Below are 26,169 nucleotides of genomic sequence, written 5' to 3'. Positions count from 1 at the left end.
AAAAATGTGAATGCCTTTAGACCCTAGAATTCCACTTGTGGAAATTTATCCTAAAGAAATAATCAGATATATGAACAGATATTTATATATGAGAAAGTTCATTGCAGTTCCTTTTGAAAAGTGAAAGTGAAATAAAAGAAAAGTGATGTTCCTTTTATTAATATATATTTTTAAAAATCAGAAACTCCTTCAAATGTTCAGGTGTAAGTTAAATGTATAAGTTATGGTAAATCTGTATTATAGAATTTTTATATAGCTATTAAAAGTCATGTTTTTGCAGAATATATAATGACACAATGTCATGTTAAGTAAAAAATAGTGGATGCAAAGTCAAACAGCCAAAATAGTGTCCCCCTAATTTTAGAAGTGGAGAAGGCAATGGCACCCCACTCCAGTACTCTTACCTGGAAATCCCATGGACGGAGGAGCCTGGTAGACTGCAGTCCATGAGGTCCCTAAGAGTTGGACACGACTGAGCGACTTTACTTTCACTCTTCACTTTCATGCATTGGAGAAGGCAATGGCAGCCCACTCCAGTGTTCTTGCCTGGAGAATCCCAGGGACGGGGAGCCTGGTGGGCTGCTGTCTATGGGGTCGCACAGAGTCGGACATGACTGAAGCGACTTAGCAATTTTAGAAGAGATTCATGTTACACATTTTATTTATATAATGTTACATATTACCCTGCCAGGCTCCTCTGTCCATGGGATTCTCCAGGCAGGAACACTGGAGTGGGTTGCCATTTCCTTCTCCAGGAGATCGTCCCGACCCAGGGATCAAACCTGCGTCTCTTAAGTCTCTTGCATTGACAGGCGGGTTCTTTACCATTAGTGCCACCTGGAAAGCATATACATACATACACACATACATAAACATATACACACATATAATATTATTTATATAATTTATGCATAGATAAAAGGCTGGTAGGAAATATACCAAAATATACATCAAAATGTTAACTTTGGGGGAATGGTATTAGGAATAATTAAGGAATATACCTGCTTGCAACTTTCTGTAGCAATACTTTTCTTATTAGAGTAAAACAATGCATTTTTTTTTAAAACCCTGATTGTATGAAAAATAATCAGGTCAAATAGGATCATATGATCTTATAGTGTCATAAAGTCCTCTCACTGACATCCATTAGGAGTTGCAAATGCGTGGGCCATGGGCTTCAGCCAGGCAACATGAAGTTGATTTGGTTGGTCTGCTCACATTTCATATATAATTTTATCTTTCCTGCTTCTCTTGAAAAAAAAATTCAAGAGATTTTGCCAACACAGGACCCACACTCCCACTTGGCAAGCATGTCGGGAGCTGAGAGGCAGCTGGCTCCTTTGGTCGTAGCATGAACGCGAGCTGTCCACAGCCCCCCGGTCACTGGCCTCCACCCTCCCTGTCGTCCATGCCTGGCCTGCTGGCATAGGCAGCCCTCCTGACCCCTGCGTGCCCCACTCTTCTGCTTGGAGAGCAAGTTCATGGCTTAGCCACCTACCTGTCCCCCAGCCCTCCTCCCAGCCTGCACTCATGCTTGTGAAGGAGTTTACGGATGAATAAAGGGAGGCCCCAAGAGGAGCATCCAGTCCAAGGTCACCCAGTGGTGCAGCGGAGCCAGGACTAGAACACATCTGGGAGTCTGAAAGGGAGCCCAGCGATGGGCCATTCCTTCCATGGGAAAGGATCTTTCCTGAGCTCTGCTTTCTCCACCCAGAATAGGGGATGAGGTGCAGTCAGCAGCGGCGCTCAGGCATTCTCTTGTGTAGATGGATCCACGTGTAGTCCTGACTCACGATAATTTCAGTGAATGTAGGGCAGGAAGGAGGACCTTGCAGAACGCCAGGGTCTGGGAAGAAGAGAAAGTGTGGAAAGTTTGGTCACGCAGGTATGTCCAACTCTTTGTGACCCCATCGACTGCAGCACGCCAGGCTTCCCTGTCCATCACATTCTCTTGGAGCTTGCTCAAACTCAGGTCCATTGAGTCGCTGATGCCATCCAACCATCTCATCCTCTGTCACCCCCTTCTCCTTCTACTTCAATCTTTCCCAGCATCAGGGTATTTTCCAATGAGTCGGCTCTTCACATCAGGTAGCCAGAGTATTAGAGCTTCAGCTTCAGTATCAGTTCTTCCAGTGAATGATCAAGGTTGATTTCTTTAGGATTGAATGGTTTGATCTTCTTGCTGTCCAAGAGACTCTAAGAGCCTTCTCCAGCACCACAGTTCGAAAGCATCAGTTCTTTAACACACAGCCTTCTTTCTGGTCCAACTCTTGCATCCATACATGACTACTAGAAAAACCATAGCTTTGACTAAATGGACCTTTGTCAGCAAAGTGATGTCTCTGCTTTTTAATACACTGGCTAGGTTTGGGAGGAACATTGACCTACCCTTGACTTGTTTGAGGTCCATGGGCAAGCCATACTGCTTCCTTGCACTGACTTCCATGCCAGCAACTGCCTACCTACCCCCAGGGTGACTTAAGTTTCCTGACGAGGGTTGGATATATTAAGAAATGCCAGTAACTTGTTATCTTTTCCTTATCAGGCTCATTCCCACTTCTCTTTCTTCCTCCTCCCAAGTGTAAACTCATGGCATAAACATGACCTGGGATTTTCTCTTAATTCAAAGGGTATTGGCCAACTTCCTCACAATGAGCATTATTTATAAAACTTCTGAAATACTGGTCTCAGTGATAAACTGCATAATAAGAGTAACAAACATCTGATTAAAATGGAAGGAAAAAGAGAGAACAGTCTTTCAGTTAGAAAATTATTACATCATCAGAGATGGCTTCTTTTTGACTCATGTCTTGCTTTCTCTAATAACATTATGCTAAGCACTGGGGGAGAAGTAAAGGTCGACAAAATTTGGCTCTGTATTGCATAAAGTTTGACTCCGTGTCATCTAATATTCCGTGTACTCCCCTACATTGCCCAGCCCCTGGCAGCCAATCAGGGCCAGTACCTAGTTCAGGATAGTCACGTCCATGGCATTTCATTGGCTATTGAAGATCCTTTGGCACTCGCATCCCATGTGGTGTTAATCAGCTGTGTATCAGATGACAGAGCCTCTTCATCCTGCCTCCCGGAGTCACCACATGGAACAGAATCCCCTGCTGACCAGGAATGACCATTTAGCATGAGGAAGAAATTAACTTTTGCTTTGTTATACCTCTGAGATTTGGGTGTGTTTGTTTTTGCAGCATAACCTAGCCAAGGCTGACTAATACAGTCCCAGCCCTCAGTAATAAGAGCTACTGTTTATTGAACGCCTACTGTATGCCCAAGGACTTAACTTGTTTTGTTTCATTTAATCCTCACTGCCACCCTGTAAGAGAGTTGTTACCATGTCCATTTCCCAGACAAGGAAGCATTCAGAGAGTCTTGCCCAGTGTCAGGCAGCTAGTAAGTTGCAGGATCATGATTCAGCCTCAGGTCTGTCTGACTTCAAGGTTGCTGTTTCCTCCTAAACTAGTTTCAAGTCCAAGAGAGCTTAGACAAGAAAATGTATTCTGGAAGGGGAAGGTTGGAGTCTGGGCTCATGGGACAAAGGCGAGGTCCTTAGTTTCTGATGAGAAGGAACATCCAGGCTCAAGATCCCCTAGCAGGACGCCGATGTTTGGGAGACAGAAGTGCCATTCTAAAGGCTGCTTATGTGTTGCCTGTGTACACACCATTATGTCTGTCAGGCACATCACTAGTGTTTTGCTCCCACCAGCAAGAAGAATTCCTAAGATAAGCCATTCCCTGTTTCACGAGTATTTTAACCCAGAAACAGGGTCAACATTGTAAAACACCGGGATAGGAAGGGACCGCCTCTGAGACGCCCTCACTTTCGGGTGGAGGAGGGCAAAGCCCAGAGATGGGAAGTGTCCCGATTCAGATCTCATGGTGCTTTCCCGGTGCTCCTCACAGCCGTTCCTCAAACACTGGGCTTTGGGCAGGAGCCCACCGAAGAATATGTATCTGCTCCTAAGATCCTAATGCGACCTGAAGGCATGACCGCCTTGGACTCACCCGCCTGTCCCAGTCTCTTCATGCACGCATTTGCCAAAAACTAAGTATTTTCCCATCGGTTACCTCTTCTGAGCTTAACAGGAACCCTCTGAGTGAGCAGAGCAGGCCTTGTCCCCCTTGCACAGATGAGGAAGGAGTAAATAGTCCAAGGTCACACCACTCTGTGTAACTGCAGCCCAGATCTCTTTACTCTCAGATAAACCTGTGATCCTTCCAGATTCAGGAGATGCGCTCTTGCCATAGACCAGCCTGTTGGTGATGGGCACAGCTCTGCACTCATAATCTGGTCATTCAACCCTTCTGAGACTCAGTCTCTTCATCTGTAAAATGGGAAGGCAATCGTACCTTAAGAAAAAGTCAGCTAATGCATACATGGTCTTAAAATAGTGCTGGGGGCACAGGGCTCCATCCACATCAGCCAGGACCCTAATGGGACCCTGGGCAGCAGTAGATGGATTGTGGGCAATTCTCAGGGAGCTCAGTGGTCCAGGATGTGTAACAGCTTGTTGTTTGGCTGAAACAGAAGTTAACTACTTACATGGAATGGTATTATGACGATAATTTAAACACATATGCACCCTTTGTGAAAAATGCCCACTAAGGGAGTGAGAATAGTGAGAACCCATGTAATCGGAGGAGAGACATCAGGAAGCCTGCGCCTCTGGAGTGGCTGAGTGTAGGGAGAAAGGCAGGAATGTCTTTGGTGCCATATGGGGAACCGTTGGGAAACTGCAGATGTTGGTAGAAGGGTGTGATTCCCGTAGTGCTTAGTCAGTGGCCCAGGAAGACCCACTCATGCCCTGCACACCCCCAGGGGGAACATAAGTGCGCAGAGGACGCTGAGCAGAGCGTCGTTCCACAACCGTGACTCCAGCAACGCACCTGGACCCCCGGGACCCCCAGGTGAGCACAGTTAGACCAGAATGCAAGGCCTCTGCCCCTTCCCTAGTCTTCACTCGGGCCTGAGCTCTTCCCGCCCAATAGTGAGGAAAGACAGCCGTCACACGCTGCCCCAGGCCAAGCTGCCCCAGGCTAGGCCCCCCGGGCCTGCCAAGGGTGGGGCAGTAGGTCAGTCACATGGCAGGAAGGGCTGGTCTTAAAGTTTGTTGGTTCAGTAGAAGTTTGTTTTCGTTGTTCAGTCGCTCAGTCGTGTCCGACCTTTTGCAGCCCCATGGACTGCAGCATGCCAGGCTTCCCTGTCCTTCACTATCTCCCTAAGTTTGCTCAAACTCATGTCCATTGAGTCAGTGATACCATCCAACCATCTCATCCTCTGTCACCACCTTCTCCTCCTGCCCTCAATATTTCCCAGCATCAGGATCTTTTCCAGTGACTTGGCTCTTCACAACTCATGGCCAAAGTATTGGAGCTTCACCTTCAGCATCAGTCCTTCTCATGAGTATTCAGGGATGATCTCCTTTAGGATGGACTGGTTGGATTTCCTTGCAGTCCAAGGGACTCTCAAGAGTCTTCTCCAGCGCTACAGTTCAAAAGCATCAATTCTTCTTTGTGCTCAGCCTTCTTTATGGTCCAACTCTCAGTTGCCCAAGCACAAATGCAAACAGATACGTAGTGTAAGTATATAGGTTGGGGTAAAATAGACTAGGCCCCAAACCTGGGGGCTTTATGAGGTCTCTTCTGAAAGACGCTTGTGTTTTCTAGAGAAGAGAGAAAATGATGTATTGTTAAGGGTGATGTGTTGCAGTTAGGGAAATTGGGAGCTGAAGGTAAGCAGCTGCTGCTGCTGCTAAATCGCTTCAGTTGTGTCTGACTCTGTGCGAAGGTAAGCAGATCTATGTTCAAATACCCAAACTTGGCGCTCTCTAGTTGTGTGCATTTGGTGAGTATTCTCATTTCTCTGGGCCTCCCGTTATCAACTCTAAGATAGGAAGGATAATTCTTACCTGCCAGTTAGAAGGACTAGCGATGGCGCAGGTACTTGTGATATGGTGGTTGTCACGATGGGGCTCCTGGTCCATACGAGGTTCTGTGCCAGATGCTTGCCTTCCCTCCACCCCGGTGCTCTTGAATCTACGCCCTTCGCCTTAAACTGAACTGAAATGCACTATTGTCCACTCAGTTATTGCATCGGCCAAAATGTTCCTTTGAGTTTTTCCATAAGATGTCACAGAACATCTTTGGCCAACCCAATACTTCATAAGTCCACTCACTGTTTTTCTGCCAACATATAGTATTTTTTATTTTAGAAAGTTAGGTAACATTATAAGCTGCCTGATGAAATTTTCCAGTAACTTTTAAAATTTTGTTGAAGTATAGTTGGTGGCGCTAGTGGGAAAGAATCCACCTGCCAGTGCAGGAGATGTAAGGGACACGGGTTAATCCCTAGGTCGGGGAAATCCCCTGAAGGAGGGCATGGCAACTCACTCCAGTTATTCTTGCCTGGAGAATCCCACGGACAGAGGAGCCTGGGAGCCTGGTAGGCTACAGTTCTTGGGGGTCACAAAGAGTCAGACACAACTGAGCAACTTAGCAGCAGCAGAATATTTGATCTACAATATTGTGTTAATTTTTTCTGTACAGCAAAGTGACTCAGTTATGCATATTTATTCCTTCTCATATTCCTTTCCATTTTGATTACAGTTTTGATTACAGTTGCCTGTGCTTTACAACAGGGCCTTGTCGTGTATCCTCAACTCATTTTTCAAATTAAGCCTCATCCTGAGCAATACTAGCCATGAAACTGTGGGCTTGAGGTGCTTTTTCTCCCTAATATGCTTTAAAATATGTGCATAACCATAAAAACAGCAATTTTCTTTATGTGAGACAAAAAAGAAAAGAATCACTGTGTTTATCAGCATTTATCTTCACAGCATACTTTGTTGGGCTATGTGCTAAGTGGGGTCAGTCATGGCCAACTCTTTGCAACCCCATGGACTGCACCCCACCAGGCTCCTCTGTCCCTGAGATTTTCCAGGCAAGAACATTGGAGTGGGTTGCCATGTCCTTCTCCAGGGGATCTCCCCGACCCAGGGATCGAAACTGTGTCTCATCTGGTGCATTGGCTGGTGAGTTCTTTACCACTCACACCACCTGGGAAGCCCACAGCATACTTTAGGATACCCCGAATGTCCATATTTAATCCTCAAGATGTCATATCAAGAGGAGAATTATCCCGTGTTCGAGATAAAGAAATGAATTTCCTGATTAACAAGACATCATCTTGGTAGCTTTCAAAGGTCGATTTGACATTCCTTCAAGATGTTTTCTTTTCAAAGGCGATCTTTCAGATCCTGAATCTCCTCCCCTGTCACCAAAGAGAGCAGGACACTGTAACAAGTGGTTCCTGGACCTCGAAGCTTCCTGCAAGTTTGTTGTTCCTTTTGAAAAGATTCACAGTTCCTCCCCGTCCCTTGTAAATCAAACCCAAGCCCCCGACGTGAGGAGAAACCGTGAACGGCTTTGAATGGGGCTGGCTGGACAGGGCCGGAGGTGGACCTTCAAAGCCTGGCTGTGCTTCCACTGGGACCACGTCCAGGCATTTCTAGCACGTAGTCCGTTGGCCGCCCAGTGCCCCCATCTTCCCGCTCCTGGCTTGGCCGTAACTCCCACCCCCGCAGCACAGTGGGTGGGAACCACCTCGTGGTCCCTGCTGGAGCTCAGGAACCAGCGTGGATTCTCCAGAACTTAGTGACTTTACAGTGCCATTGGCTCAAATTATGGGGCGTCTGGAGACTCTAATCCTGGGATGCTGCTACCGCCTGGGTGGTGCTCTCGCACTTGTGAAAGCCTCAGGGCAAGTGCGCTGCTGAGCTCTCGAGGACTCTCAGGGTTGCGAGGAACAGAAACCTCCTCAACCAAGGAACTCTTCATAAGGATACAGAGACAGTCCAAGAAATAGGGGCAAGGCTGCAGAGGAGCCTTCAGGAAGGGCTGGAACCAGAAGCCGGAGTACAGCAGAGGCCCAGCCCCCAGGTCCTCCTCTGCAAGACCTCTCTCCCCCAGTTACTTCCTGGGTGTCCGATTCAGTCCCGTGTGTCTGAGCAGACCGACTGTCCTGCTTCCAGCATCCATGGGGCAGAAAGCGGCCATCCGTAGCTTGAGAGTTTTCTGCCACCAAGAGAGAGACTAAATACTGTCTCTATCAGGCCCTGTGCCTCCCAAGGGACAGACATGCCCTGGCCCCTCCAGCCCATCCTCCACTGCAACCAGAGCGATCTTTTCACAATGCAAATCTGATTATATTCTTCCTCCTGGGTAAGACACTTCAGGAGCCCCTCACACTCTTAGCATGGAGGTGAAACTTCTCTAAGTCCTGCGTGGTCGGCCCCTGCGTAGGGGCCTCACCCCTCTGCCCAGCCTCATCCAGGTCCCCTTGGTCCTTGGGCCTTCACTCTTCCCTCCTTCCCCTGTCCCCAACCTCCCCAGCCAGGTCATGCTCCCTCTTACAGACTCTCACAACCTTTGTCCCAGATGCGCGTTTACATTTGTGTGTATGAGGAGTCTTTGATTTTTACTTGTCTCCCTCCATTCAGCTGCTCACGCCTGCAGGATGGAAACTTGTCTGTTTCCTCTCCTACCGCACAGTAGGTGCCCCTCAGGAACAGCAGCTTGAGCCTCCTCGTGTCACCCCTCCCAGCCTTTCAGAGCTTTTGCTTTTCATTGTCGTTGTTACTGTTCAGTTGCTAAGTCATGTCTGATGCTCTGTGACCCCATAGACTGTAGCACACCAGGCTCCTCTGTCCTCTACTGTCTCCCAGAGTTTGCTCAGATTCATGTCCTTTGAGTCGGTGATGATATCGACCCATGTATTATGTTTGAGACGCTGCCCTTTTGGAAACAAATATGATGCTATTATAGGGAATTATATCCCAAATCACAAGCAGCCATTCAGCTACTCAAAGTGTGGTCCACGGACCGGCAGCATCGACATCACCTGGGGAGCTGGTTAAAAATGCAAAATCTTGGACTCGACCCCAGTCCTACTCATTGAGAATGTGTATTTTTGTTCATAAAGTCTAACTCATTTTTTAAAATTTATTCATTTATTTGACTGCATTGGGTCTCAGTGACAGCACGTGGGATCTTTGTTGCAAGATTTTTCATTGAGATGCACGGACTCTGTTTAGTTGTGGTGCACAGGCTTCATTGCCCCGAGTCATGTGGGTTCTTAGTTCTCTGACCAGGGATCGATCCTGCGTCTCCTGTATTTCAAGGTGAATTCTTAACACTGGAGCACCAGAGAAGCCTGGAGAATCTATATTTTACTAAGTGATTCATGTGCAATTTAAGTTTGAGAAGCACTGGATTAAGACACTTTTATACATTCCTATAATCTGCCTTGACTTTTTTCCATTTCTCAATGCGTGTCTTCTGTACCATGAGCTTCCTGAAGCTGGGACCCTGCATGACCTCAGGGCCAGGTACAGGCCTGGCATGTTATAGGCAAGGATTTTTCTACCTAAAACTACGCCCTAGGAAAGGTCCACATAAAACCTTTCATTTTATAGGATGCTCTATAAATTATTTTGTTTTGAACCAAAAGTACTGTCTGGGAAAGGCACATTATCTTAAAATGACCTCAGTGCTAGTTTGGATGTTTATAGCAGTCACCTGGTGGATTCAATAAAAAAGAAATGCGACCCAATTTAGTCATCATTTCTGGAAAGCATGACTTCACGGTTGTAACTGCTGGGTATCACCGTACGCGTGCCCTTTGAAGATCATCTTTAAAAGTATTGCAGTATATGTTTATGTTGTGGGGTCACAACCTGCAGCCACAAAATTAATTTAGAAAAAGACTGCTCCCTGAAGGCTTCCCTCATATCTGCACAGTTCCTAACCCTGAGGTGTTAGCCCCTAGGGACAGAGCAGGGAGGCCCACATTGGACAGGTGACTGGAAAGTCCTTGCGCTGCCTTTATTAGCTGATGGTTGCAGCTGAGTTTTCAACCCCAATCCTCATGACGTTCCTGGAAAATGGAGATGCTGCTCTCTGAGTCTGCTTGCCTTTCAGCATCATTTATCCCACTCTGTAGCTAAATCCTCACTCATCCAGATACCCCTCAGGACCCTCGGTCATTCCCCTCCTTCACTACCTGTAGCCTCTTCTATCTGTAGCCCAGGGACCTGGGGGGACCTGAGATCCACACTTCTGCAAAGCTGTAGGTCCTGAGAGCTGCGGCTGGTCCCCTGTGCCCTCACACTTCCTGTTCCTGCACACCCTCCACCTCGCACACCCTATCTACCTTGTACAATGTCCACCACTCACATTCTTCCATCTTGCACATCCTCTTCACACACCCTACCACTTCACATATCCCATCTGCCTTGCACACCCTCCATCTTGCATATTCTTCCACCTTGCACTCCCCATCTGCCCTGCGCACCCTCTGCCTTGCATATTCTTCCACCTTGCACACCCCAACTGCCCTGCACACCCTCCACCTTGCATATTCTTCCACCTTGGGCACCCCATCTGCCCTGCGCACCCTCCGCCTTGCATATTCTTCCACCTTGGGCACCCCATCTGCCCTGTGCACCCTCCACCTTGCATATTCTTCCACCTTGCACACCCCATCTGCCATGCACACCCTCCACCTTGCATATTCTTCCACCTTGCACACCCCATCTGCCTTGCATACCCTCCACCTTGCATATTCTTCCACCTTGCACACCCCATCTGCCCTGTGCACCCTCCGCCTTGCATATTCTTCCACATTGCACACCCTATCTGCCCTGTGCACCCTCCGCCTTGCATATTCTTCCACATTGCACACCCCATCTGCCCTGCACACCCTCCACCTTGCATATTCTCCCACCTTGGGCACCCCATCTGCCCTGCACAGCCTCTGCCTTGCATGCCCACAGTGCTTGCTCGCTGCCCTCCTCACAAAGTGCCACCCAAACCAGCTCCCATTCCCCACCCTCCCTTTCCAATTCCTCATGCTCCAGACATTTTCCCCTCAGATCTAATTCCCATTCTGTCCTGCTGCCAGGATTTTATTTAATGGAGGAATGGGAGGACAAAAGTAGATGAATGACTTGGAGCCCATCTCTTATTATGCTAACAATCGGCATTCTGTATTGGACATCTGGTTTTGCTTGGTTTCTGGGGTGAATGTGCAGGTGGCTGGTGGTGGGTGGCGTTCTCTGGGGTGGAGGAGAGGGGAGTGGGGGCTTCCTACCAAGCTGACGGGGCTTTCAAGGGAGATGCCACCTCTAGGTCCAGCCCTAATGGCCACGGAGCCCTAGCAAGAAAGAGTATAAATGGACTGGGGCTGTTGCAGTCATGGATTTGGGGGATGGATGTGGGAGTTGAGGTTTTTGGAACCAAATTGTAAGGGGTCTTTCATGTCAAAGACCAAGTTTACCCTGTGGGACGTGGGGAGCAGTGAGGAGTGGACCAGGATGCTGGCATGATGGTGTCTTAGGACAATCCCTGTAACAACAACAAAGAGAAGGGATGAGAGAGGGCAAGACAGGAGGAGGGCAGACCAGTTAGGAGAGGATCATAGCATTCCTGCCGCCTAAAGCAAGGCAGGGACGGGGAAAAAAGAAAGGAGAGGGTTGATGTGTAAGAACTTCACAAGGCAGAAGCAGGATGATGCGGAAAGAAATCGCCTGGGGAGGACTTCCTGCTTTATAGGTGTGCAGCTGGGGGGCGGGCACCCAGCCATAGACCAGGTGCCCTGGAGGAGGTTGGGAGATGCCAGCCTTGAGGGACCCTGTGGGAGGAGTTGTCCAGGTGTTTGGATACGTGGGCCTGGGCTTGGCAGATCTGGATGGATTGGGGGCTTGCCGCAGGAATTCAGAAGGCTAGAGAGACGATGGTGAGGTGACCCAGAAGCAGCGGCAAAGTGATCTGGAAAAGTGGATGGAATTGGGAAACATTTAGGAGGTAGGATGGGCAGTACTTAGAGATGGTTGGAACGTGGCGGGTGAGATGGGGACAGAAATCAAAGTTGGCTTCCTGTTTTCCAGATGGCACAGCGTCTGAGAGGAGGGCAGGACAATCCGGGAACGAGGAGCAGTTTCGGGGGAAAGATGACGACTTAGTTTGCCTTGTTCCCAGAGCAGACCTTGCAGTGAGGATTTGGAGTAAGGGGATGATGAGGAAGCTGAGTGGGAAAGGAGGATACTTATGAAAGCTGTGAGCACACACGGTACTGCTGCGGGCAAGGGAGCCTTGGCCCTCCTGGGGACCCCCCGAGGCACTGGGGACCACGCCTGAGGTTGGTCTCCAGAAGCCGGTTGAGCATTCCTCTGCGGGATTGGTTAACTCTCCCACACCTCCATCCTGCCCTGTAGTGGTGGGGGGCTTGTGGGGGGTGGAAGGTGAGGGAAGTCGGGGGTAGAAGGGTTGGGGAGAGAATGTCCACAGGAGGAGAGCCCCTTTGGAAATGCACAGTTATCTCAGAGCAGACTAAGGGGTCTGCTGAATTTGTGACAGGTGATGAGACAGCTCAGATGGATTGAGTCCCCGGCATCTGAGACTTGCCCCTGGAGATATCCCCGAACAGATAGTGGTGACACGGCAGCAGCCGTCAAGGGGCCCTGGACGCTGTGCCCTGGACCCACGGGTGTCTGTGCTTGTTTAGGGCCCTCGTGGGTCCATGGTCAGATTAGACCCAGCGCAGATGCTCTCCTCCCACCCCTGGGCTGACTGCAGAGCCCATGTGACTTCAGCGCTTGGTTCCCTTCCCACACAATAGCCGTGGGCTCTTTCTACACCTCTGCCCTCCCTCCTGCTCTGTCGGGAGCATCACTTGTCAACAGTTCCAAGAAATGGGGCTCATTAAGCAAAGAGGAAGCAGGTAGCCTGGGAGGAGATAGGTCCATCTGAAGACAGTCTGGAGCTTCAAAAGCAGGAGAGCCGAGTAGGGTGAGGAGCGTATCCACATAAGCGACACTAAGTGAGCTCCCTAGAGTCAGAGGAGGGGCTTGTGCAGAGAGCAGTGTGAGCCGATGAGCGAAGGTCATGGAGCTGGCACCGGATCCCTGTCCCCGCTGCATCCTCTCAGCCACAGACCAGGCGGGGTCGTTGAATGGGCCTGTACTTTTGTTTCTTTACATCTGCAGTGGGATGTCATGCCTAGCCCAGCACCATCTGATATTATAGAAATCTACTTGAACCACACATGTGACAGCACACATCTGGTGCTGCATGCTAAGTTGCTTCAGTCGTGTCTGACTCTGTGTGACCCTCTGAACTGAAGCCTGCCAGGCTCCTAAGTCTATGGGATTCTCCAGGCAAGAATCCTGGAGTGGGTCTCCATGCCCTCCTCCAGGGGACCTTCCTGACCCAGGGATCGAACCTGTGTCTCTTAAGTCTCCTGCGTTGGCAGACGGGTTGCTTACCACTAGCGCCACCTGGGAAGCCTCTCTGGTAGCCACGTTTTAAAAAGGAAAAAGAAATGCCTTTCATTTCAATAACACATTTTATCTAACTCAGTATACTCCCAATCTTATCATTTCAGCATGGAATCAACATAAAGAAATTTGAATGAGCCATTTTACATGGTGGCCAGGGAGCAAGGATTAATTCTTCAAACTCCAGCGTATGCTCTTCAACTTACAGCAGCTCTCAACTCAGACCCACCCCAGTCAAGGTCTCCCCAGGCACATGTGGCTGGTGGCCACATATGCGGTGGCGAAAGCCCAGGCCACCTGCCCGGGGGGTCCCAAGGGGAAGGCCAGCCCCCCACATGCCTCTGCTGTCAGCTCTTCACTGTAGGATCCAAGCCTCATAATAAGATAATTACAATACTGGACAGTGGTGTGATCGTTATAAAGGCAAGACCTTATTTGAGCCTCACACCCACCCTGTGAGATCTGTTTTGACATTATTACCCCTGAAATAGTTCAGGCACTGAAGTCTCAGCAGCTTGCCTGCAGTCCTGTTCCCGCTTACTGGTGACTTCAGACCCTGTGCTTATTCGTGAAGCATCCCGCCAGCCCTAGGGGATACTCAAGTCATTCAACTCAGGGCCTTTGCATACGCTCTTCCCTCTGCCTTCAGTGCCCACATTTCCTCTCGCCCACATTTCCCTGCCTGGGTAATTCTCACTTTTCCTTCAGGTCACGGTTTGGACTATGCCTCCTCCAGGAAGCCTTCTCTGCTTACAGCCTTCCTGTCTTGGGCAGAGTGAGCCACTTCCCCAGCATCTGTGGCTCTCCCGTTCACCACCATAGCACTCGTCTTGCTGTGTGGTAATTGCCCGTTCACCTGTCTGTTCCCCTCCTGGGCACAGGACTGTCTATCTGGCCCATCACAATCCCCCCTGCCCGGCATGGAGCCAGGCCCATGGCAGGGACCCAGGCATAATTGTTAGGTGCTGCTGTGGATCCAAGACAGTGCCTGGCTGAAGACCTGCCACCATTGTTTGCTCCGTTTCTGATGACCCCCAGATAAGGAACCCGACACACAGTCACTGTGGTCGGTAAGTGTCATAATCACAATTGGCAGTCAGCCCCCTGGTTCCTGGCAAGTAGAACCCTCATTTTTTGAGTAACTAACCCTCAGGGAAGGTGACCCTGTTCTTAACTCAGCCACTCCTGGGAAATCTACCCCCATTGTTGGCAATTCACTCGGTAGTGAGACATTAGGGCTTGAGACGTTAGGAAAGTTGGTGGGGCTGGAGTCCCATGTATTTCTAGGAAAGATTCCTTGATCTTCTGAAAGAAAGTCAGAGAGCAGGATGTTGTCATGCCTGGGTGTGACCTCCGGGCCTGGGCCTGTGTCTCATAACCAGGAAGTGATCTGAGCACACTCCTTAGAGACACTGGGCACAGCAGAGCCAAAAGGTGGCAAAAGAGTCCTTGATGACATTCTCGAAGAGCGGAGCTCACCAACCCTGGAGCTGTCCTGACTCAGGACTTCTTGTTAGAGGGAGAAGACACTTATCACTTCCACCAAGTGAGTTGGGGTTTTCTGTTCCTTTTAGCCTAAGTCAGCCCAACAGTTACACCACGTGTTGGAGGCACAGTGCAGTCTGAGAGCAGGTGGACAGCGCAGCAGGGATGTGGGCTCCAGCTCCAGCTCTGATGGTCCGTGAGCTCTTTGTGCAAAGCTCGGGTGCCGCTCCTCCACAAAGCCTCCTTTCTCCCTCCTCCGGGTTCTTGTCTGTGTGGCTCCATGATCCCTGCTTGCATCTTCTCTCCCTGTGGCTTGACGCTCATCATTTCTGTAGCCCTGTGTTGTACCTTGCACATAGTAGGTGCTTGAAAAAGCACTGGACTCGAAGTGAAAAGATGCTGCTGCTGCTGCTGCTAAGTCGCTTCAGTCGTGTCTGACCCTGTGTGACCCCATAGTCGGCAGCCCACCAGGCTCCCCCATCCCTGGGATTCTCCAGGCAAGAACACTAGAGTGGGTTGCCATTGCCTTCTCCATGGAAAGATGGGTAGATTAATATTAATATTGCTACTTCCCAGCTCATAAGGGAGAGGAGGTCTCCCCTAAAGCCGTCTGTTGGGCTGAGGAATTGTCTCCTGGCTCTGAGGCTCAGCTTCTTTGTCTGTAAAATGGGAAGGCTGGGCTAGATCTCCAGCTCAAAGAGGGTCCATAACTTGATAGCATTGTATACTGAGGGCCTGCCATGTGCTGGGCTGTGCATCCCAGGGACTTAGACACATTCGTATCCACCAGGATTCTCAAGGTCTAGGGAAGAAAGTACTTACTTGATAGATAGGGTTATATACTGAGGGCCTCCCCCAACCCCAGTGGTAAAAGACTCACCCACCAGTGCAGGAGACCCAGGAGATGTGGGTTCGATCCCTGGGTGAGGAAGACTCCCTGGAGGAGGGCATGGCAACCCACTCCACTGTTCTTGCCTGGAGAATCCCATGGACAGAGGAGCCTGGAGGGCTGCAGTCCATGGGGTCGCGAAGAGTCGGACACACTGAGCAACTAAGCACAGCACAGACCAGGCAGGTGGGCAGGGGAGATGGTGGAGGGCAGGGGAAGGGTGGAATTCCACGTGGGAGAGGAGCCCGCCAGAGGAGGCAGGATACAGGGCACTTTGCTGGGGTGGGGGTGGGGTTTTCTCCAGAGGCTTGTAAGGACCTAATGTCTGATTCGGGCTTCTGAGAAACAGGCTTAAAAAAAAAAAAATCAATGCAACCTCAGGCTTTGTTGGTTAAGGGTCATCTGTAAATTGAAGATGTCACCAGGCCATCACTGTCCCCAAGAGAGGGAACCGACCTGGGGAAGAAACCTCTCCTACCTAGACTTTGTCCTGAGTCCCCTGAGCTGCCCACAGGGAGCTTGTCCTGGAAAAATCAGAGCGGAGGCTTGTCCCCTTCAGGTAGTCACGCAGTGGTTGTAGACGGGGGCCCCTGCGCTCAGCCTGCAGGGCTGTTGTTAACATTTTGGGAAGTCAGAGGAAATCGTTTACCTGCCGCCCAGGCCGCCTCCGTCTCTGCTGGATTTGCCTCGACACGGTGGCTCGGCTCTGTGCTCTCACCGTGAGACTGCTATGGAACACACCAAGTGTGCCTTTGAGCCATTCAAAGCTGGGAAAGTAGAGTCTTAGTCCCTGGACTTTGGTGGTGGATGGAATTATTTCATGCAGGAAAGATTTCTAAAAGAGCTTTTGTTTGGGAACCAATTAACCAGATCATTTCTAAGCTTTCAGCAGCCCGAACCTTGGCAGTGTTGGCCACTCGGGGCTCCCTGCCCCCCTACCCAGGGTGCGGCCACTCTTGCAGCCAGCTCCACTCCTGTTCTGCCTCTTCCTTGATCAGAGGGAATGGGAGGGTGGGGAGATGGTCTCTCGAGGACCTACTACACGCCAGAAATCGTTTAATCATTTCATAACACCGTGAGGAGGATGGGGTCATGATTCCCATTTGACAGGTGCACTCACTGAGGCTCAGCGAGATGTACCCACTCATCCATTTCCACGAGTATGAATTAAGGGCTTACCACAGGATGAACCCTGAGCCTGTGCTGGAGATAACAACGGAGAACACAATGAACGTGTTCCCCACGCTCGTGGAGCTCAGTGTCTAGGAGGGGAGGGGGCCCTGATGACATCTCCCTGCAGGTAAATGTTGTTAGAAGAGTTTAGTCTAGGCTGGGGAAGGCTTCCTGGAGGAGGTGGTGTTTGAACTGAGGTGGGAAGCATCAGTAGGTGTTACCCAGGCAGAGGGAGGGGCCAGGTGATCTGAGCGGAGGGAACAGCACTTCAAAGCCCTTGAAGCAAGAAGGAGCTTAGAGTTTTCCAAGGTCTCAGAGGTGCGTGTGGAGAGGGCCCGGAGAAAGAGAACACGCGTGCGCCAGACGGTCATGCGTGTGATCTCGTCTGCTCCCCTGAGCCACCCATCCTGTTTACACGTGGGAAAACTGAGGGTCACAGAGGGCACGTCACACTGCTGGTCAGAGGTGGAGCCGGGCAGCCCCGATCCACAGCCCAGGCCTCCCCAAACCCCAGCTCGGGTCTGGACCCGTGAAGCTGCCAGCGCCCCCGCCCAGCACCTTGACCCCCCCTTTTCCAAGTGCGAGATTTCCTGCAGGGAAAACCCAGACAGGCTCTCCTCAGCCGCAGGTTTTAGCTTCTGGTCCGTCTCAGCAGCATCCTTGCTTCAATCAGAGAGAGAAAACTTGGGGTCTGGTCATTGTATTCCATGAAGTCTCATTAAGATGCAAATTTGTACAGTTCACGAAGAAGGCAATTTGGAGGCATTTTCGCCGGTGACATAGGACTCTTATCGGTTTCTCTCTGCTCTGTTGGTAGGTCTGAGGGTAGGGGAAGTGTATGTGCTGGAACCCACCAAGCTGCATTTGGCTGGGCTCCGAGGGGAAGTGCTTCCTGTGCAGCGAGACAACCCACGGTGTGCAGAAACTGCCCCGGGCTCATGACCCCTGGTGTAGGGGTCACCCAGTTCCGGGCTCCTGCAACCTTCCTCCGCTCTGGGCCCCAGGACCCCCACCTGCTAGCTCTGCCCTGGCCTCCTGATGTGGGCCAGGAGGGGTTGAGGCAGTTCTCTGGAACCAGACCACCTGGGTTCAAATCCCACTCTTCCACTCATTGGCTGTGTGTCTTTGGGCAAGTTTCTTAACCTCTCTGGGCCTCAGTGTCCTCCTCTGTGAAGTGAAACGCTGATAGCATCAGCTTATAAGGCTGCTGTGAAGATGAAATGAGATAATGCGTGGAAAGAGCTTGGTAAGCACCCAGCCCATTCATGTTGGGCATTTCCATTGGTTCTGCCAGTTCCCCAGATTCTGTGTGGGTAGTTCTAACCCAGACCCTAGGTTCAGAGATATCTTATTGTTGCTGTCGTGGAGTTAGACTTTCTCCAGGTCCTGGATGCCCTGCCCTGTGGTCCACCTGTCTGTGAGGCACAGGAACAACCAATACCTGCTTCTTTGCATGGGTAGCCACCTGTTGGTTGGCTGTTTTCCCATTCTGGATGTCAAACTTGGCCTTCCAGCCTGGACTTTTTTCTGTCACCTGACCCCCCCACCACCACCATCACTTAGTCTACAGCCCTGCCACCTGTGGCCAGATGCAATTATTTATAAATAAATGATTCAACTGACATCATCATTATTAGAGCTAATAGTTGTGGCGAGCTCTTTACCTTTAATTATGTTACGCATTCTCACAACAGTTTACTTATATAGAAACTGAGGCTCAGAGAAGTGGAGTGACTTGCCCAAGGACACACAGCTGGTACAGGGAAGAGCTGGAGCTCCGACCATGTCTGTCTGACTCCTGACCTTCTTTGTGAGCCCTCTAGTCAAGCTGCCCTGTGGTTCCCAAGTGCCTGCTGTGTGCCAGGCACTGCGCCCAGCACCTGGGATGGAGAGACCACCATCTTTAGCCTCAGGGACACACACAGGGACAGGCAGCGGACAGACAATGACAGAGCAGGAGGAAGTGTGGCGGTGGAGGGAACTCAGGGGAGTGGCATGAAAGAGACTGTGGAAAAGGCCTTTGTCTTCCCAGGGCAGAGTCAAGGGAAGCAGGGGCCTCAGCAGAGCGAACACTTGCCTTGAGAGTTGAAGGAAGCGTGGAAGTCTCTGCAGTCTTGCAGCGGAAAGCAAGGAGGGAGGGGCAGGGGCAGTGGCTTGCAGGTGTGAGGTCCTGGGGTGCATTGAAGTGTAGGGACCAGGGATGGATGATGGGCGGGGAGCACCGTGGGAGGGGAGGCAAGAAGCATAGGTAGAGGCCAGGTCATTCTCGTTCACTCCCTTAGTCGTGTCCGACTCTTTGCAACCTCATGGACCGCAGCACGCCAGGCTCTCCTGTCCTTCACTGTCTCCTGGTGTGTGCTCAAATTCTCGTCCATCATGTCGGTGATGCCATCCAACCATGTCATCCTCTGTTGTCCCCTTCTCCCCCTGCCTTCAATCTTTCTCAGCATCAGGGTCTTTTCCAATGAGTAGGTCTTCGCATCAGGTGGCCAAAGTATTGGACCTTCAGCTTCATCATCAGTCCTTGCAATGAATACCGAGGGTTGAATTTCCTTTACAATTGACCTGGATTTATCTCTTTGCTGTCCAAGGGACTCTCAAAAGTCTTCTCCAGCACCACAATTCAAAAGCATCAATTCTTTGGCCCTCAGCCTTCTTTCTGGTCCAACCCTCATATCCATTCACGACTACCGAAAAAACCATAGCTTTAACTAGATAGACCTTTGTTGGCGAAGTGATGTCTCTGCTTTTTAATACGACGTCCAGATTTGTCATAGCTTTTCTTCCAAGGAGGCCGGATCATGCTGAGCATCAAAGGCCAGGCCAAGTCAGAACTAACTAGAGGTTTGGGGTCGTGGGTTCAAGGATCAGATGGACCTGGCCTGGAGTCTGAGCTTCTCCACTTACCTGCTCTGTGACCTTGGACAAGACTCTTGACCTCTCTGAGCCTTGGTTTCTTCATCTGTAAAATAGAGGAGGGATAATCCAAAGGCCTCTCTCCCAGAGCAGTTGTGAGAAGAGGCGCAGAAATGGCGGAGCGTCTCTACAAGTGAACCTTGTTCAGTTCTGACTGCTTGCGCTTGCTGGGCAGGTGTGGGAAGAGGGTGAGTCAGGAACCCCTGCCGGAGAGCTGGGTGCTATGAAGGAAAGCCAAGCAGGCTTACAGTTAGAGATAACAAGAGAGGGGTTGGGGAGGGGAGTTATCTACACCAGGGCTCACCAAGCCCTGGAGCCACGGGTCGGCATTCGTCCGTGTTTATAGCCGCTCCCCATTGCCTGCATTACTATCAGCTCTGCCTCCTATTAGATCAGTGGTGGCGTTAGACTCTCGTAGGGGTGCGAACCCTACCCTTAAAGTCAAGGCTAAAGAGCCTGAAATTGCCACAAAATAGACATAAAGTGTGCAGTAAATGGAATGAGCTTGAATCAGCCCGAAACCATCCTCCCCACCACCACCACCCAAGTCTGTGGAAAAATTGTCTTCCCCAAAACCGATCCCTGGTGTCCAAAAGGTTGGAGACCAGTGATTTAAAACACACAAAATAGGCTTCCCAGGTGGTGCTCACGGTAAAGAACCCGCCTGCCAATGCAACATATTCAGGCTTGATCCCTGGGTGGGGGAGATCCCCTGGAGGAGGGCACGGCAATCCACTCCAGTAGTCTCGGCTCTAGAATCCCATGGACAGAGGCGCCTGGTGGGCTACAACCTGTGAGGTCGCAAAAAGTCAGACATGACTGAAGCCGCTTCGCACGCACGACAAGGAACGTGGCATCTGAGCAGAGACTGGAAGGAGGTGGCATGCACCATGAGATGACTTTAATTAGCAATGTTGGGCCCCAAAAGAGGCAGGGCACAGGGCCCTCAAACCAGCTTGTTGAGCCACGTGGAAGGGGTGCAGCCAGGCGCTGTGTCTGGGCTCCTGCTCCAGCGAATGTTAACAGTGCACGCTGAGCTCTTTTAATATTTCCAGCTGTTAGGGGAGTACCTATTGTCAACATGTAAATGTGACAAATTGAGAAATGAAGCAGGATTTCATCATCACAGCTAGGCCTTTTGTTACCCTTTGTGATCACGGCAAGGTCTGGCAGCCTCTCCAGTCCTGGCTGCACCCGAGGCAGCTGCGAAGCCCAGGACTCAGGCGTTTCCGGGCAGGACCAGAGAGCAAGCCCAGGGCAGCTCATGCCAGGGTGGTGCGTGCAGAGGATTTAGGTGAACATCGGCACGGACTGTGATTTCAGGATTCTCTTCTGTCCTGATTTATCCAGGAGGGTTCACGGCCCTGCCAGGAGCCCAAGTGATCTGTTCATGGTCTGGGAAGGATTGGGGGCCACCATGTGCTATAGGCTTAGATGCGGAAAGATTGGGTTTTCGACACTACCTCTGTCGTTCAGGGTGGTGATTCTTAGACCACCAATGGCAGAATTCTCTGGGATTCCTTATTTAAAATGCAGCTTCCAGTCCTGTCCCGGACCTGCTACATGCAGGCCCCTGGAATCTGCCTTCAACAAGCTCTCCAGTGGTTCACATGCACTGCAAAGTTAGGGGACAGTGGATGAGTAGGGGGCATCCCAGGTGGGGCTAGTGGTAAGGAACCCACCTGCCAAAGAGATGTGGGTTCGATCCCTAAGTCGGGAAGATCCCCTGGAGGAGGGCAAGGTCACCCACTCCAGTATTCTTGCCTGGAGAATCCCATGGACAGAGGAGCCTGGTGGGCTACGGTCTATGGGGTTGCAAAGAATCGGACACGACTGAAGGGACTTTGCACGCACCGACACACAGTTGAGTAGGGCCACTGATCAGAAGAATAGTTGCAGTCTGGATTGTCCTTGCGAGTCCCTTGGACAGCAGGCAGATCCAACCAGTCCATCCTAAAGAAAGTCAACCCCAAATACCCATTTGAAGCACTGATGCTGAAACTGAAGCTCCAATATCCTCATGCGGTGAGGAAGTGGGTGAAAAGCCTCTGTCATCCTTCAAATGAGGAGAAAAAAAGAAAAAGCCTGATATATGTATTCTGGAGGCAAATGTGTCACTTTCCAATGGATTCTTTCCATCCTGGACACAATTGTCGTTTCTCTCTGGTGAGTCATTGCAGAAGTTGGCTTTTTTTTTCTCACTGCCTTGTATGAGAAAAGGACACATTTTCAGGGACAGGCTGAAACCTCCCCCGGGACAGGACTTGGAAATTTACTTTTTATCGAGTTCAGCTAGTGGATTTACTGGGGCCATGACAGAGCCCAGTCCTAGGCTGTAGGGGAGCCAGGTAGACTTCTGGCAACAGAGGGGGCCGTCACGCTCCTCTTAATCAGCATCCATCCTTGTTAGCTCAGATCTGCCCTTTCTGGGACTGCTTTCAGACTGTCTGGCTGCCATCCTGCTAGTTTTAATGAGAAAACATTTCCAAGTACCTTTTGACATTCATTCATGCATCCCTGCGCCAAAGAATTGATGCTTTTGAACTGTGGCACTGGAGAAGACTCTTGAGAATCCCTTGGACAGCAAGGAGATCCAACCAGTCCATCCTCAAGGAAATCCACCCTGAATATTCATCAGAAGGGCTGATGCCAAAGCTGAAGCTCCAATAGTTTGGCCACCTGAATGGAAGAGCCGACTCAATGGAAAAGACCCTGATGCTGGGGAAGATTGAGGGCAGGAAGAGAAGGGGATGACAGAGGTCGAGATGGTTGGATGGCATCATCAACTCAATGAGCCTGAGTTTGAAGAAACTCTGGGAGATAGTGAAGGACAGGGAAGCCTGGCGTGCTGCAATCCATGGGGTTGCAAAGTCGGACACGGCTTAGTGACTGAATGACATTCATCCATCTGCTGTATATCATACTCATTAGAGCATGTGTTCCCGGAACCATTCTCCAGTAGCTTCCCATCTGGCTTGCAGTCAGAGCCAGAGTCCCTCCCACGTCAGCAAGGCCGTTGGTGATCTAGTCCCGGTCACCTCTCTAACTTGCTCTGCCTCTCATTCAGCGCCAGCTGTGCTAACCTCCCTGCTCTACTAACCTCCGTAGTACCCTCTCATGTTTGTTGAACATGCCAAGGGTGCATCCACCCCAGGACCTTTGCACAGGCTGCTTCTTCCTCCGGTAACCCTCTTTCCCCCAGATCTCTGTGACACTCCTTCCCTCACTTCCTTTAGGTCTCTGCTCGGAAGTCACCACATTACCCTGCCCATCCTGAATGAAACAGCATTCACCCCAGCCATCACTAACCCCCTGTTTTCCTCCAAGCATGTACAGAGTTTCCATGTTGTGCGTGTGCTTAGATGTTGATGTAGAGATAACTTGCTCATCCTCCGGTAAGCGGCCTGAGGTGACTCCTAAAAATGGTGCGCTATTCACTTGACCCGGAAAACCCCACAAAATCATGCAAATCAAGAGGTTCAAATCTTCGTGTACACTTTAAGAACACTCGTGAAACCGCCCAGGCCATAAAGGGTATGCATATCCGAAAAGCCACCAAGTATCTGAAGGATGTCACGTTAAAGAAGCAGTGTGTGCCGTTCCGCCGCTACAACGGTGGAGTTGGCAGGTGTGCACAGGCCAAACAGTGGGGCTGGACTCAGAGTCGATGGCCCAAAAAGAGTGCTGAATTTTTACTACACATGCTCAAAAATGCAGAGAGTAATGCTGAACTTAAGGGCTTAGATGTAGATTCTCTGGTCATTGAGCACATCCAAGTGAACAAAGCCCCCAAGATGCGATGCAGGACTTACAGAGCTCACAGTCGGATCAACCCCTACATGAGCTCTCCCTGCTGCATTGAGATGATCCTTACTGAAAAAGAACAGATTGTTCCTAAACCAGAAGAGGAGGTTGCACAGAAGAAAAAGATACCCCAGAAGAAACTGAAGAAACAAAAACTTATGGCCTGGGAATAAATGCCGCAAAAAATAAATGCAAATAAAAGTAAAAAAAAAAAAGAGAGAGAGAGATAACTTGCTCAGTCGTGTCTGACCCTCTGCGACCCCTTGGACTGTAGGCTCCTCTGCCCATGGGATTTCCCAGGCTAGAATACTGGAGTGGGTTGCCGTTTCCTTCTCCAGGGGATCTTCCCGACCCAGAGATGGAAGCTGCATCTCCGGCATTAGCAGGTGGACTCTTTACAACTGTTCCACCCGGCAAGTCTTTATATAGTATTTATTTACTTCCTTTGGTTTTTTTTTTTTTTTTTTTGAATCTCTCTCTCCCCATGAGAATGATAGCTCCCTGTAGATAGGAGCTGTGACTTGGTTACTGCTATTTTCCCAACATCTAATACATGTTTAGTGTATTGTAGGCCCTTAGTAAGTAATGATTGGTGGATTGAATGAATGAATGCCTGCCTCTATTCCTTACCAGCTGTGTGACCTGAAGCTCCGTAGCATTCTGAGCCTCAGGGACCAGGCCTGTGAAATGAACTTGTCATGGGGGTTTACATGTTAAAGGGGACGGTGCATGTCAGAGCCTTGCATGGTTACTAGCACCCTCAAAGTCCTCAGTCAATTCTGACCTACCTTAAACTCTTCTTACTTAGACCATCAAAGTAAAATGGAAGGTGCTAATGAAAATGAAAGAGGTTTGCAAAGGGTCATCGTGTTGAGAGGTGGCAGTGGGTCCACCCAGGTGGCTGGAATCAGGAAAGGCTTCTCACGGGGTTGAGCCAGGACTCTGGGCTAGACAGGTTCTGAGCAGGTCGGTACTGAGTTTGTGGAATGATGGTACAAAAGATGGGGCAATGAGAGTGAAGAAGCAGAGGGAGGAAGTTCAGGGACTAGTTAGGCATGCTTCGTAAACTCTGGGGACTGTGAAACACAGGGAGGGTGGGGAGAAGCAGAATAAGGATGTGGAAGCATTTTTTTTCTCCCTGCAAGAAGAGAAACCAGTTATTGCAACAATCGAACCAAGATAAAATCTGATTTCTGGTCCCCTTTTTGGGGCAGAGGGCTTTGCAGTCAGTAAAGCAATCCCTTGGCCTTGCCTTTCGGCTCCTCACAACCCTTCTATGGGGATGCCGGATGTATTAGGTGTTTTTATTTCTACCAGGTGTTACCTGTAAATAACCTTGAATGAGTTCTCACATCCCTAAGACATCTATTAGTTATGGTGAGATTTCTGGGAACAGGGCTACCGTGCTGTGTTGTAGATGGAGAAGAAATTAAAAACACATCTGTAAGGGGAAGCCAAGAAGGAAGATGTGAGGGGGAAAGACTAAATTATTAACTTCAGAAAGCAGGAGGACTAGCATCTGCCGTCCATCCACTGAACGCTGAGCACTTACTCTGTACAACACAGCGTCTTCAGGCCCCGGGCCCAGTGACCGGGACTTTGGCCACTTTGCATAGTTTCATTTTCTTTGCTGTTGTTGTTTAGTCACTAAATCGTGACCCCATGGACTGTAGCCCGCCAGGCTCCTCTGTCCATGGGATTTCCCAGGCAAGAACACTGGAGTGGGTTGCCATTTTCTCCTCCAGAGGATCTTCCCAACTCAGGCATTGAACCTGTATCTCTTGCATCTCCTGAACTGCAGGCAACAGGAGTTCTTTACTACTGAGCCAACTCTACTCGACTGAAAAGAAGAAAATTTCCATAACTTAAGGGAAGTCGGAGATTTCATCTCAAATGTCAATTCCAGTTGATTTTTTTACGGCTGCCCAGAGAAGATTTCTGAGACAATAGGGTGAGCTTAGCAGAAAGGAATCTGGTGATTGATTAGTAATGTCTGCATGGGGTTAAGGAGGAGAATCGTAGGGCAAACGCCACAGCTTTGCCACTGCAGGAATGAGCTGTGTGTATACCTATTATTCACTGACCTGAGGGTTTAAAACAGAAGAAAATAATTTCTTGAGCCTGTACCGTTGGTGAGTGTGATGTGGCTGGTAACTCACATGGAGAGCTGCAGGTATTCAGGGCTGCAAAGGAGACAGGAAGTGGTGCCCCAGGATGGTAACTCAGAGAAGTCCACGCGTGCTAAGTTACTTCAGTCGTGCCCGACTCTTTGCCACTCTATCGACCGTAGCCCACCAGGCTCCTCTGTCCATGGGATTCTCCAGGCCATAGTACTGAAGTGGGTTGCCATGCCCTCCTCCAGGGGGATCTTCCCCATCCACGGGTCGAACCCGTGTCTTACGTCTCCCACATTGGCAAGCAGGCTCTTTACCACCAGCACCACCAGGGAAACCCAAGTCAGAGAGGCAGGACTCCTTAAAGAGCTCACATCTCCAGAGTTTTCCAGTTGTCTCATCCACCCCTGAAAAGGCTTCATGAGTCTTCACCAAGCATTCA

The 26,169-nt window shown here is 50.1% G+C and overlaps 2 protein-coding genes across 2 annotated transcripts in view; both read left to right on the top strand.

Annotated features, from left to right (window-relative positions):
• The first annotated feature begins 14,821 nt into the window (after positions 1-14,821).
• The window catches only part of HRH1 (histamine receptor H1), a 49,044-nt gene continuing 37,696 nt past the window's right edge, over positions 14,822-26,169 (top strand). The window contains exon 1 of the mRNA XM_052663632.1: positions 14,822-14,892. The gene's annotated coding sequence lies outside the window, so the exon portion shown is untranslated. The remainder of the gene's footprint in view (positions 14,893-26,169) is intronic.
• Positions 23,213-23,806, top strand: LOC128070462 (60S ribosomal protein L17-like). The gene has a single exon (XM_052663800.1). The coding sequence runs from the start codon at positions 23,232-23,234 to the stop codon at positions 23,784-23,786; it is 555 nt and encodes a 184-aa protein (XP_052519760.1). The 5' UTR covers positions 23,213-23,231; the 3' UTR covers positions 23,787-23,806.

This window comes from Budorcas taxicolor, chromosome 1 (assembly GCF_023091745.1).
Source record: "Budorcas taxicolor isolate Tak-1 chromosome 1, Takin1.1, whole genome shotgun sequence".
Classification (NCBI taxonomy): Eukaryota; Metazoa; Chordata; class Mammalia; order Artiodactyla; family Bovidae; genus Budorcas; species Budorcas taxicolor.
The sequence above is the reverse complement of the archived record's forward strand: the minus strand, read 5'-3'. Positions and strand labels throughout refer to the sequence as shown.